The 12,375-nt window shown below is 41.6% G+C and overlaps 1 protein-coding gene across 12 annotated transcripts in view; it reads left to right on the forward strand.

Moving 5' to 3' along the window:
* The window catches only part of RWDD3 (RWD domain containing 3), a 104,399-nt gene that overhangs the window by 16,891 nt on the left and 75,133 nt on the right, over positions 1 to 12,375 (forward strand). For 8 of the 12 annotated variants that reach the window (XR_006206391.1, XR_006206393.1, XR_006206392.1 and 5 more), the window contains exon 1: positions 9,692 to 9,803. The exons of 3 other annotated variants lie outside the window; for them this stretch is intronic. Coding sequence is in view for 5 of the 9 variants with exons in the window: in XM_042952946.1 (XP_042808880.1) it covers positions 9,719 to 9,803 (85 nt within the window). In the remaining 4 variants the exon portion in view is untranslated. Of the gene's footprint in view, positions 1 to 9,691; positions 9,804 to 10,119; positions 10,203 to 12,375 lie in introns of those variants that run through there. One more of the 12 variants, XM_042952947.1, reaches the window with a different exon arrangement.

Consider the following 12,375-nt stretch of genomic DNA (forward strand, 5'->3'; position numbering starts at 1 on the left):
TTTTTGGGGAGAATTACATGTATTGATATACATAAGGCACTTAGTGTAACACTGGCCTATAGTAGCTACTCAATAAATAGTATTATTGTTATAGATTTAATATTCTTTCCTGCCTGCTCTTTCATCTCTCCCTGGCTGAAAAGCTAACATACAAAAGTTGCAAAGATCAGCTTTAATGGCATCTAAGATGCCATCACTTGTAAGATAAGCCATTATTTTATGCACCATTAAAAAATAAGATATGCCGCCAACTATACTACAGCTCACGTTCTAATCACTTAGAATTTTTCTTTATACTTCTTGAGAAAGCTTTTTTAGACCTATTTAGACACATTATCAAATACCACTATTGTGCATACATAAAAAGGAAACTATAAGCAAAAAACCGGTTAAAATATTCCTGAAACTCCTTCACATTCTGTGTCTGATGACTGTGAATCAACATATCAAGTCAGAGGCATCCATGCTTGTGTTTTTCCACATGTATCATCCTTTATTCCATCAAGAGCATCAGTGAGATGCATTTCTTTTAAAGAAGTCACTTCCACTAACACTAGTGTTCTAGAGTTTTTCCCAAATTGCTAATACCATCCTGCCATTCTGCAAGTTCTGAGACTGCTGCTTTCATGATCTCGTCAGAAATCATGGGATCAAGGAAAACATCCAAATTAATGCATGTGCAAGCCATATCGATGTCGGCTGCCTGGCCAATAGCCAATGCAAAGTGCCATCAGTGGTATCAAAATTCTCATCTTCAGAGTTGTTAAAATGTGAAAAATATGTGCATCTAAGAATTGAGGTACAAATGGTAGATAGCCCATGTCATTACAGGTCCCTCACTTAGAAAAAAATGTCTCTATAAAATTATTTGAAATAGTGAGCTTGCTCAGCACATTAAAAAATATTTGAATAATTCCTCTTTAGTCCATATAAAATGAAGGGTACTTTTATCAATCACATTTTCTTTTTTGTACACCAACAGGGAATGATAGGCTGAATTTTAGGCTAAAAACAACTTGCCCTAAGTGCAGGAGTGGTTTTCTTCAGTTCTATTAGCATCCTACTCATGGAGACAAGCTGGTGCCATAGAAGACACTCGAAACCTGCAGCTTTTTCTTGTCATGATTTGTTCTTATAAAGATCAAGCAGCAGCAAGGCTTAAAGATTTTTAAAAGAACAACTTCGTTCGGTTTTCAAGTTGAGGGCATACTCAGCTCAAATTCAGGAAAAAAAAAAAAGAGTCTTAAAAAAGTATTATGAACTTACTAACCTGTCTTCTTCCCCCAGTACTCTTTTTTTTTTTTAAACTGAGATATACTATATATAAAATAAAATGCATAGGTCTAAAAAGGTACAGTTAAAAGGCATAAACTCATGTAACCAGCACCCCAATCAAGAAATAGAACATTTCTGGGGCACCTGGGTGGCTCGGTCGGTTGGGTATCCTCTTGGTTTCAGCTCGGGTCATGATCTTGCAGCTTTGTGGGTTTGAGCCCCACATTGGGTGCTGCGCTGCTTGGGATTCTCTCTCTCTTCCTCTCTCTGCCCCTCCTCCACTTGTGCTGTGTCTGTCTCTCTCAAAATAAATAAATAAACTTAAAAAAGAAAAAGAAAAAAAAAGAGAACATTTCTATCATGACAAAAAAGTTCCCTGGGCCCCTCCCCAGTCATTAGCTCTGGTCCCCTTCAACATAACATGGTCTTTTAACTTAAATCATGGTCAACAAAATATTGTTGAAAAAGAAAAGAAAAAAGAAAAGAAAAGAAAAGAAAAGAAAAGAAAAGAAAAGAAAAGAAAGAAAGAAAGAAAAGAAAAGAAAAGAAAAAAAAAGAAACTTAAGCGATCATGAGTTATAGGGTAAAAAATCTCAGTTTAGTAACTTAATTTTAATTACTACATCTATGTTGTTATATACAACTAGCCTGTCTTCAGGTGACTTTGTTATTTTTTAAATGATTAATATTAACTGAGTAGTAAATAAAATACATACCCTAGTCACACACACAGGTGGAAATATGATATATTTTTAGCCAGGCTGGATCAGGCACCATGTAGTGTCCCATTTCAGTTCAGGACATAAACACTATATAGTTTTACCTACCCTATGAATTCCAGACAGCCCAGCAGTCTCAAAGCTTTATATTGTATATTAGCTGTGATAATTACTTTAAAATTTATTTTTTATTTGCATATGATAAAGTGAAGTGTCAACTGTGGGGAACTATTACTCAAACATAGAATTACTATAAAGGTGATAATATACTTCTCCCGTTCACTTTCCTGTATGAAACTGTTGGGTATTAGTAGGAATAATCCACTCTTTATTGCCCGTTACCTCATCACTCTGAATGTGATCCCAGTAAAGACACAGGTAATAATCTGCTTGCCTAATCGTTGATGTGTATTTACATGCTCAAGGGCTAATAAAATCTGGTGGGAATCGGAGTAGAAGTAATAAGAAAAAATGAACTACAGTCTATTTACTTTGACACTCTAACTCTGGGTTCACTCATTCTTGGTTTATTCCACAAATATTGCATGCCTTTTAATGCCAGCCACTGTGCCAATGTTGGAGATACAACCAAAGATGGAATAGCCAGACCAGAATCGAAGACAATTTTGGACAGAGTCAGGGCTCATAAGTTGTCCACCCAGCAAAGAGTCAATCACTGTCCAGAGAGCTAGGACAAGCACAGTGTCTATTACTCATCTCATGAAAGTCATACTCTACTGGAGTTACAGACACGTGAGCAATTACAATGCAGTCTCGCAAGTGTGTAAATACGATAAGTGGTGGGCCCTCAACTCAGACTCAGAGGGAGAGGTGCAATTCAGATGTAAAGAATGAGTAAGAATTTACCAGGCAAAGAGGTGGGAAAGTATCTTATGAGAAAGAGAGAGGAGACAGGACAAAGTATTTGGTAATATGATCCCAATAGTAGGAACCCTGGCTATGCTTCTCCTTAAAGTGTAAAGTTCCTTTTAAAACTAAAGAAGCTATCAGTGAAGAAATTACTGGCCAATTAAGGTTTCAAACAGCAATAAGAATCACATAAATACAGCAGGATTTTTATCTGAAACAATAGACCAAGTATTCCAGCTCAACCTTCCTATTCTAAGATCGTTTTTGTATTTCTAAGGGAGACCCTTAAAAGGGTCCCTTCCAAGTGATAAAGGTGCCACAAAGGAATTTTTTTTCCCCTGCTTTCTTGACTTGGTTTGTCTCTCCATAGAAAATAGAACAAAACAGAAAAGTGAAAACAGTAGGGAAATACAGAAACCCTACCACAAAGGGACTATTGTCTTGATCCAGATTGTGTTAGAAACACTAGCAAACCAATGCTTCTCTGTTCCAATTGCTGGGAAATACATCACTGTCATTATGAAATTCTTGAGATGCAGGCAGAGAATCTCACCTACTCCCATGATTTCAACAGACTGCAGATTACCAAATGACTTACCTCTCAAAACCTATCACCTGTACTCCACTACAACTTCTGAGAGGTCTGTGTCAAAAACCATCTCCATGGGACCTGGCATAATACTAGGCACATCGTAATGAGCTCAATAAATGCTTACTGAATGAAAGTAAAGTTTTATCTTCCAGCCATTTTGTACTCCAACTTTCCTCCTTGTAGCCTATGTTGGAGAATGTCTAACATAATGGCCAAACCAGGACTCCTCGGCCTTCTCTGAAAGCTCTCAGTTTACCTGGCAGGACGCTTATCGCCTGGTTCCAGGAAAGGTTGGTGCCTCTCCCAAACTGGATTTGGAGCTTCTGGAGGACAGTGACTGTGTCTTATTCAGTCAGGGAATGCCTGAGAGCTCCTAAAGTCACTAGCATATAGTAGGTGTTCCATAACTCTGTTGAATAAGAAATTTTATAAAGAGTTGATACACTTTGCAGTGAGCTTATTTGTATCACGAATACTCACTGAATTCCTAATTTGCTAGGCACTCTTTTAGGCATGGAGGGTACAGAGGTGAACAAGACTGATAAGGCCCCGAGCTTCCTGGAAATCAAAATTCTCATGGAGACAGACAATCAGCGGGTCAGACTCTGTTTTTGATGTCTGGCTGCTGACAGCTTTCAAGTCCCAGCCCTCCCTTTTCTCTTCTGTTCCACCTCCAGACAAGTGGGTAAGAAAGTCTGGGCACTCCCTCTCTTGTTCAGGCCACAGAAACCCCAGGGAGGCACAGGAGAATTCTAACCCCGGACCCACCCCCTAACCACAGTGAACAGCAGAGCCATTTGTCCCTGCCTTCAGTTAGGCCATTTTGAATTGCCCCGCTCTTCCCAGAAAGCCTCAGCATGTGAACAATAAACCCTTTCAGACCCTCCTGGTGCATGTGTGTCCTCATCACTTTGTACATCTGAACCACTTTGGTGGTGCTGGTGGGGCACCGATCCTGTTTTCTGTGGAGCAACCACGAGACACATGTAAACAAATAAACAAGTTGATTTCATATAATGGTAAATGTTATGGGAAAAATAAAACGAGACAATGAGACAGACAGTGAGGGGTGGTCGCGGTCAAGGGATGGAAAAAGGGTAAATTATGTGTGTGACAACTTAATCTCTTGACTAAAACTCCACTTGATGTGGTGGGGACTGCCAGCTGCCTCCCAATATTTTCCCTTTCTCCATAATAAGAAAGGAATAATAATAATAATAATAGTTCATTTCTTCCTCTACTTTTCGCCTGATACATGGCCTCTCAGTAAAAATGACATTTTCCAACCTCTCTTTTAGCTGGGAGTGGTCATGGAACTAGATTCCAGTCAAATAGATTGGACAGAATCCTATTCTCCTGCCCAGATATAGACTTGGTGGTTGGAGTTCCGATGGCCGCCCTGCAGCACAGCACGGCATGCACGGGGGATCAAAGCTGTGCAGGGTAGGGCCACCGAAGGGAAAGACAGTAGGTCCCTACGCTGCGGGGTACCCCAGCGCTGCCTGCCTCCCTCCTCTTGAACCTTTAAGACAAAACCACTTGTCTCTTGATAAGGGCACTGAAGTTTCAGGTTTTATGCTTTTTCTTAGGAATGAATCCTAAGCCATACATTTGTTGAACACATGTATGTGAACACACATATGAACTTTAGAACCTGTTATCTTCTTTTCTTTTCCCTTCCCTCCTATTTCCTCCCTTTTTTTTCTGTTCTTTTTTTCCTTATGAGCAGTATGCAAAACTCAAATATCTGACATATTTTCTATTGAATACATTTTAAAAATTAACTGTTATTGTAGAGAATATAAAATACACAAGAGTAGACAGAATAAAATACCGAATCCTTCTGCACCAAAACTCTGCCTCACCAATTATTAATCTATGGTCAACTCAGCCACATCCACACTCTAGCTTCTCCCCATCTTCCTACATTATTTTGAAGCAAATCTCAGACCGCATATTATTTCCAAATGAAGTTTTCAGGTCTCTCTGTTGCTTAAAAAGCAGATGAAGCAATATTCTTCTTTTAGAAATAAAGCCAAATTTTAACTCATGTTCTTCTTTACTTCATAAAAAATCATCCTTTTTGTATCATCTTCTGAAGTGTTCCTATTTCCCAGCTCTTTGCTCCTCCCCCACTCCTCTTTTTCTCCCTCATTCCCTTGTCCCCTCCCTCTCTCTGTATCTAATACATCTTTTGCCTATAGGTCCCCCACTTTTAAAAAAAAAGGAAATCCAGGTCTAATTTTCCCATAGATGTGGTTCTTTGATCTACCTCCCTCTTTCAATTTTCAACCACAGAGAATCTATTTTGCCAAAATGGCAGAGTTTCCTCATTTATAGTCCCTTTATGAGTCTGAAAGGAAGGATTTTTAAAAAGTCACATAGTCTCCAAACTACCCCCCCCCCTTTCCTCATAATAAAAACTGGCTACATTGGTAGTACAATGTGAGAAAATATAATTAATAAGAGGAATCCAGTTACAGTAATTGCCAAAGTTAAGTATTGGATGTTATTTTAACTATACAAACTCTAAAACCCTAATGGTACTGAAGACTTGTTTTTATAAATTGATAAGGCATTGTGGACCTGGGCCATGTGGATGTTTTCCCACAAAGCAAGCTGGAACTGTTTTGCTATCACTCATGCATAAGAATCAAGCGTGTTTTTCATAGGCAGAGTGTAACCAATCTTTTGGAGTAAGTACAGATTATCTGGACCTGGTAGAGGCAGATCTTGCCACAAAATGGTGTAAGAGTCACTGTCAAATTCTCATGGATTTTATTTGCTCTTATTTTGTTATCTTGGTGAAAAATAAAGTTGTTGACTTTCACACTGTAACAGAACGAAAAGAGCTATGGCCAATCAACACAACTGACTCTGTGTGCTTTTGGAAACCTACAGTGTTCCCAAGCGTCACAAACATATTCCTCCTCTGGGAACTTGTGGGAGGTACACCCATTGCTTTCACCTATTGATACTAAGCTTCGCACCAATATGGAAATGTGGTGAAAGAACCTGTAATTGTTGCTCATTGTGTTTACCCAGCTAACCGAAGACTGAAGTCTTTGAGAACAAGGTTCGTTGCTTTCATCTCTATATTTCAAAACACTCAGCTCTTAGGGCCAGAGCAGTCAACAGTCCAGGTGTGCCCAAGAACTTTTTGTGAAATAAGTAAATACAGAAAAATACAGAAATTCTTTAGACAAAACCAGTAGCACAACTTAACTGAAGTTCAGGTTCATTTAGCATGTTGGCATTTAATGCCTCTTTTGGTCTTTAAGTGGTTCTTTCTCTCTCTCTCTCTTTTTAAGTTTTTATTTTAATTCCAGTTAGTTAACTTAACAGTGTTATATTAGTTTCAAGTGTACAATCCTCTTGGTGGTTCTTAAAAGCATTTTTACTTGTCTTATAGTTATGATCATTTTCCTTACCACGTCTCATTACTTCAGTATTTAGCTTTTTTGACATGATACTAACGTTTAACCAACCTTTCCTAATACTCTTTTTTTTTTAATGTTTATTTTTGAGAGGTGGGGAGAGGCAGAGAGAGAGGGAGACAGGATCCAAGGCAGATTCCACAAGGACAGCAGAGGGACGGATGCAAAGCTCAAACTCACAAACCACAAGATCGTGACTTGGGCCAAAGTTGGACGCTCAACTGACTGAACCACCCAGGCGCCCCTCTCCTAATACTCTTAAAATTGTGTGTTCCACTTCTATGCCCAAGTGGGGTTTGACTTAAAATTTCAGATACAGAGTGAGTATTTAGATCTACACACTACTCACGATAAAGTGAATAGAAGTGTTTTCCAAGAGAAGTTAAAGGAACTATCTCCTGGGCTAGTGGTTTTAACTGGAGATGAAAGATTGAAAACTTTTCCTCCTTATGGTCTTGGGAAAACAACTATTTAGAAAAGTTGTATGTATAAATAATATTCTAGCCACCCATACACTGTTTGAGGGAGAGGAAGTGGCAGAGAGAGAGGCAGAGAAAGAGACAGTGATCTAACTAGACATTCATCCACATGTCTAGACATTCATTCCACATTTAAATATTTAGAATTTTCAGTAGCCTGTGAATACAAGAAAATTTATTACATTAAGGTAGGCCTTAGATATTTGACATGTAGCTGATATTTTCATAGTGTGAGAAATATCAAGCTGACATTATACTTTCTCTGTGATGATTATTTCCAAATGTCAGAGAGTAGAAACTTATTCATGGGATTTCAGGGCCTTAGGATAGTGTCAATTTAAAAGACATTCACATCGACTTCTTTTTTATTTAAACATGCTAAATGGAGGATGAAAAGCAGGTTAAGAAATCAACAGAGAAAGGAAGAGCAAAGAAGAAACCTATTGACAAGAAAATTTTGAATAGATTGATGTACTCTTACATAAATTTCATGGAATCCTAGCTGACAGCAGCCTTCCTGATTGTCTCCTAATATTTCTGACAACCGGAGTCTTGCTGTTCACATTACTTCACTCATATCACTTACGTTGAATTTGGGAAATTAAAAAAAAAGATATGAACTATTTGATTTTTTTATAGACCACTTTTAATAAGTCAAATAACTAATATTTGTATTTTAATACTGACATTAGACTTTAAAATTAAATAACTTAGTGATATGTTAAATTAACAATTTATTCTTTTGTTCACCAAACTCCTTAGAAACTAGTTATGAACCTACTGCACTGCTGATATTTTGGAAATAACTCAAAGAAATTTAAAAAATTATTATTAAACAAATTGGCCACCTCAGAGATAATTGTGAGTTTAAATAAACTTTCCAACTATGTGCATGGCAGTGCTCTTAATTACTTGGGGTCACGGAAATCCCATGGCAAGGCATCCTGTGAAATGCATTTCTCCCGCAGTCTATCTGGTTAGATTTCCTTTCTGTTTTTGGAAGTCAGCATCTTTCCCTTTTAAAATCCCTCTTTAGCAACAGTGGTAATGATGTTGAGGATGGTAACATGGATTCAGAATCTTAAAACCAGTCCCTTTTGTTGTGACATCTGTAGGTCAGTGACAGGAGTCACTGTGTAGCCATCTAAATTCTCTGATTTATCTTACAAAATGTTATTCCTGATACAAACAAAAATTGTGGAACTTCCAAGAGCTAGACCAGCTACTTCTTGGCATTGCAAAATTTTAAATTGTTATTTGGAAAAACAAAAGGACAAACCAAACATTCTGACTGATAGAACTATCACAGAGGATCACCGTAATCTTCTTGTTCACTAAATCAAAACTGGAACAAAAGGGATTGATAATTCTAAAACCCTACTGGTATTGCTCAAATTCTTAAACTGAGGTGCTGGATTCAAGGATGATCATTACATTATTAAGCTTTAAGAGTCACATGTTTTGTAAGCATCGAATATCACAAAATGAATAATACTGAAAAGCCAGCGATTGCTACATTTACACACTTGATTGTACCCCAAAGACCAAGGAGTCTGGGCTATCCTCTGTAAAGGCAGGAGACAAATGGGGAAGGTGAAGACGTTAAGAGGCCTATCCAGGACCACCCCAGTAACATCCGTAGAATGGCAGGACCGGCAGGTCCAGCCCTCTGCTTTTGCCGGGTTGAGAGAAAGAGGTCCCAGGAATCCAGCCCTGGTCCAGATTCCCAGCGCCAGTTACAGCTCAGCATCTGGGGTTGTTACTGCCCCGGGGCCTTTTCCGGGAGTCCCACGCTGCCAGGGTCACTGCAAGCTTCATCGGACAGAGTCTCACCTGCTCTGTTACCTCTCATGTCCCCAACACCTACTTCAATTCTGAGCCGGACGAGGGCTCACCTCCCCGCTGGTCACTTTCCTGCTTGTTTTTATCTCCCTAATCGCCAAAGTTCCTTTCGCCCAGACTGTTCTCTACCCAGGCAGCCTAAGGCCAAGTCTGTGAGGGAATGGTGGGCGTTCAAAGCTTTAGCCTGGGCTAAATTTAGGGGATCTTGGGCTTTGCCGGGAGGCCTCCTCCCTCTGTCAGGAAAGCAACGGGTGAGCTGCACGATCGCCGCAGGCCTCCGGGAAAAGTACCCCCAGATCGACCGAGCCTCGCGTCCCGAGTCAACCAGCAGGAGCTTGTGGGCAGGACTCCTACCGCCGCCGTCCCCTCGCGGTCAAGCGCGCGGGAGAGGCGCGGGGCGCCCCCCAGTGGCTGCCCAGCCGCACCGCTCGGGGCCCATGGAGGGAGGGACGGCGGCGGCGGAAGGGGAGGGGCGGCGGCGGCGGCAGCGGCGGCGGGGTGGCCATGGTGGAGTCGGCGCGGGAAGAGCTCTCGGCCCTGGCCGCGATTTTCTGCGGGCCCGGCGAGTGGGAAGTTCTGAGCCACTCAGGTGACTACCCCGCGCCGGAGGGGCCGGGCGCCCTTCCTCCCCACCACCGTGACTGGGCTCCCTGCCCCGGGGCCCGCTCTGGGGGGACCCGGCTAGTTGAAGGACGGAACGACCCGCCTCGGGACCGGAGATGTGTGGGAGCTGGCGGGAGAGTGAGGAGCCGCCCCCCCCCCCCCCCCCCCCCCCCCCCCCCCCGTCTCCGACGTGAACAGTGGCGCGAAGCGCTCCCCGGCCCGCCCCGCCCCACTGGCATCGGCCGAGCGCCGGGCCCTGCTCCCGGAGCGCGCTCCCCCGCGCTTCCCCGGCCGCCTGTATCGACTTTAGATCTCACCTTGGAAAGAGGCCTACCCTGCCACCTTCTGCTTAAACCCGGCCGCCCCAAATTGCATTTTGTGCTTTGTAAGCTCTGCATTATTTCCTTCAGGTCATTCGCCATGGTTTTAACTCCATCTGGGCATTCAGTGTCCCAGCTTACGGGATGGCAGGCACCCTGTGTGTTACGTAATCACAAAACTCCACGGCCCCAGGACAGTGCCAGGCATACGGTAGTCAGTAAATGTGAAATGAATTTTTGAATTCGCCCAGTGCTCTATCCAAACGTTTTCTCGGTCATGTTTCCAAGTTGATTGCTTTTTTGCTTTTTTCTAGTCCACTGAAAGGTGGCTGTCTGTTGCTCTTGGGGACTTGAACCATCAGCTCACGTGTAAACACTGTATTTACACGTATTTACACGTGTAAATTACACTGTATTTATCAGTGTAAACACTGATTCCCTGTAAACACTGACAAGGTTTCAAAGACATCGCCCGTGCCCTCTAGGAGCTTACAGTCTAGAAAGGTTCTTTTGGCTATTTGTTGATGATAGTTAAAGCTAATTCTGTCCCTGTCTGTGACTTCTGTTAAGTAAAAATCAAAACTGCAGATTATGAAAAAGTGCAGTGATGCAGATAATTTTCAGTTTTCATTTAGATTTTAAATACATTATGTACATTTTTTGGCATGGGATTCAGCCTTCTGTTATGTTTCAGCAACTATTAAAATTGCCTTTGTGGCCATAACTTGGTTGACCTTTAAGTAGGTAGTCTAAAAATGGTCTGGGTGTTGTGAGAAAGCCATCTAGGACTAAGGTTTCCTGGTATCGTCTGGTGGCCTTTTCACACAGGAAGCCAGAGCTGGGCCTTTTCGTTTATTCTTCCTTGCATCACCTGTGTTCGTGTGACCACTGCTCTGTTCCAGACACTGTGAAGCAATTCGGATAATCTAGCTTTATAATCCATATGAAGGAATTTACCTGTAGTGTTTTCTTGTCATCCCATTTCTTATTGGATAGCATTCATAATTTCTCATCTTACTGTCTCCATGTCTCTTTTTATTGGTAATTACTTCTGTCTGAGGCAGGCTATTTGAGAGATCATCAGTTTTCCTAAGTTCCTTCATTATGACTCAGCTGGGAATAGCCTGGAAAAATGAACATATGGTTTCCCATCACACCTCCAAGAGGATGAAATAGTAGTGGGGCTGAGCGTAAGACGCTGCCAACAGGTCAGAAAAAACCCAAAAAAGTCAGCATAGAAAGAAAGCAGTTTTCTTAATAGTGAGAACACTGTGGATCCTTTATCTGCTGTTAAATTGAGCATGACTTTCAAGCCATGCCTCCTAATTAATTTAATTCAGCGTTCTGGCATCAATAAGTAATTGAATTATAAAAGAATTCAGTGTAACAACTTAGGACATTTTGTTGCTGAAAGGTTCGTTGGAGAATAGAACAATTCAGTGACTCAAATAGGGATGTTTGATGTTCACAACTGGGAATTCAGGGTAAGGTAAGGACTTCTTTAACAGACCACGATAAACATACAGTGGGCTGCTGGCTGCCATTCTCATAGTCACTGTTAGCTTGGGTTGGAGGGTATAAGCTTGATACCAGAATATTCTTAACACCATCACTTCCTTTCTGGCCTCCCCGCAAATATGCTGCTTCTTGTTGCCACTGGAATCAGGAGAACATCATGGGACATTGTGGGTGGGATTGTACTTCCTGTATGAGGTAGCCCAGGAAGGGTTAGGCTGTCAACCCGAGGGTCAACTAAAAGGCCTTGAGATTGAAGAGGCTGAATCACTGGAATCAGTTAAGTTGGCCTAATTTGTGCTGGGATTTTCAGGGAAGTTAAGCACATGGCCTCTTTACAAAGGTTATAGTAAGCTTACAGTAAGAGGCATCAGGTATAACTGTTCTCTTACGGGTACGAATTATGTAAACCCTCACACTCCTGTCTACTAGGCAGGGCTGTGGGTAGACCAAATCAGGAATATTCTGCCCTTCCCTGTACAGTGCAGTCGGTCCAGGTGCCAGATTTAATGGAGTCACCTACCATGTACCTGATACTTCAAGTGCATCAAGAAGTTCACAGATGCTCAGGCTGCTGGTTAAGTAGCCACCTGGCACCAGAATGTATGGACCCTTGCACTGTATCATACTCCTTGATAGTAATGGGGCTGCTGCGTGAGGAAGATCATTCTTAGCAAGGATAACACTTGTGAAAGAGCAATAATGAGCACCCAGAGAAAAGAG

Source organism: Panthera leo, chromosome C1, assembly GCF_018350215.1.
Source record: "Panthera leo isolate Ple1 chromosome C1, P.leo_Ple1_pat1.1, whole genome shotgun sequence".
Taxonomy (NCBI): Eukaryota; Metazoa; Chordata; class Mammalia; order Carnivora; family Felidae; genus Panthera; species Panthera leo.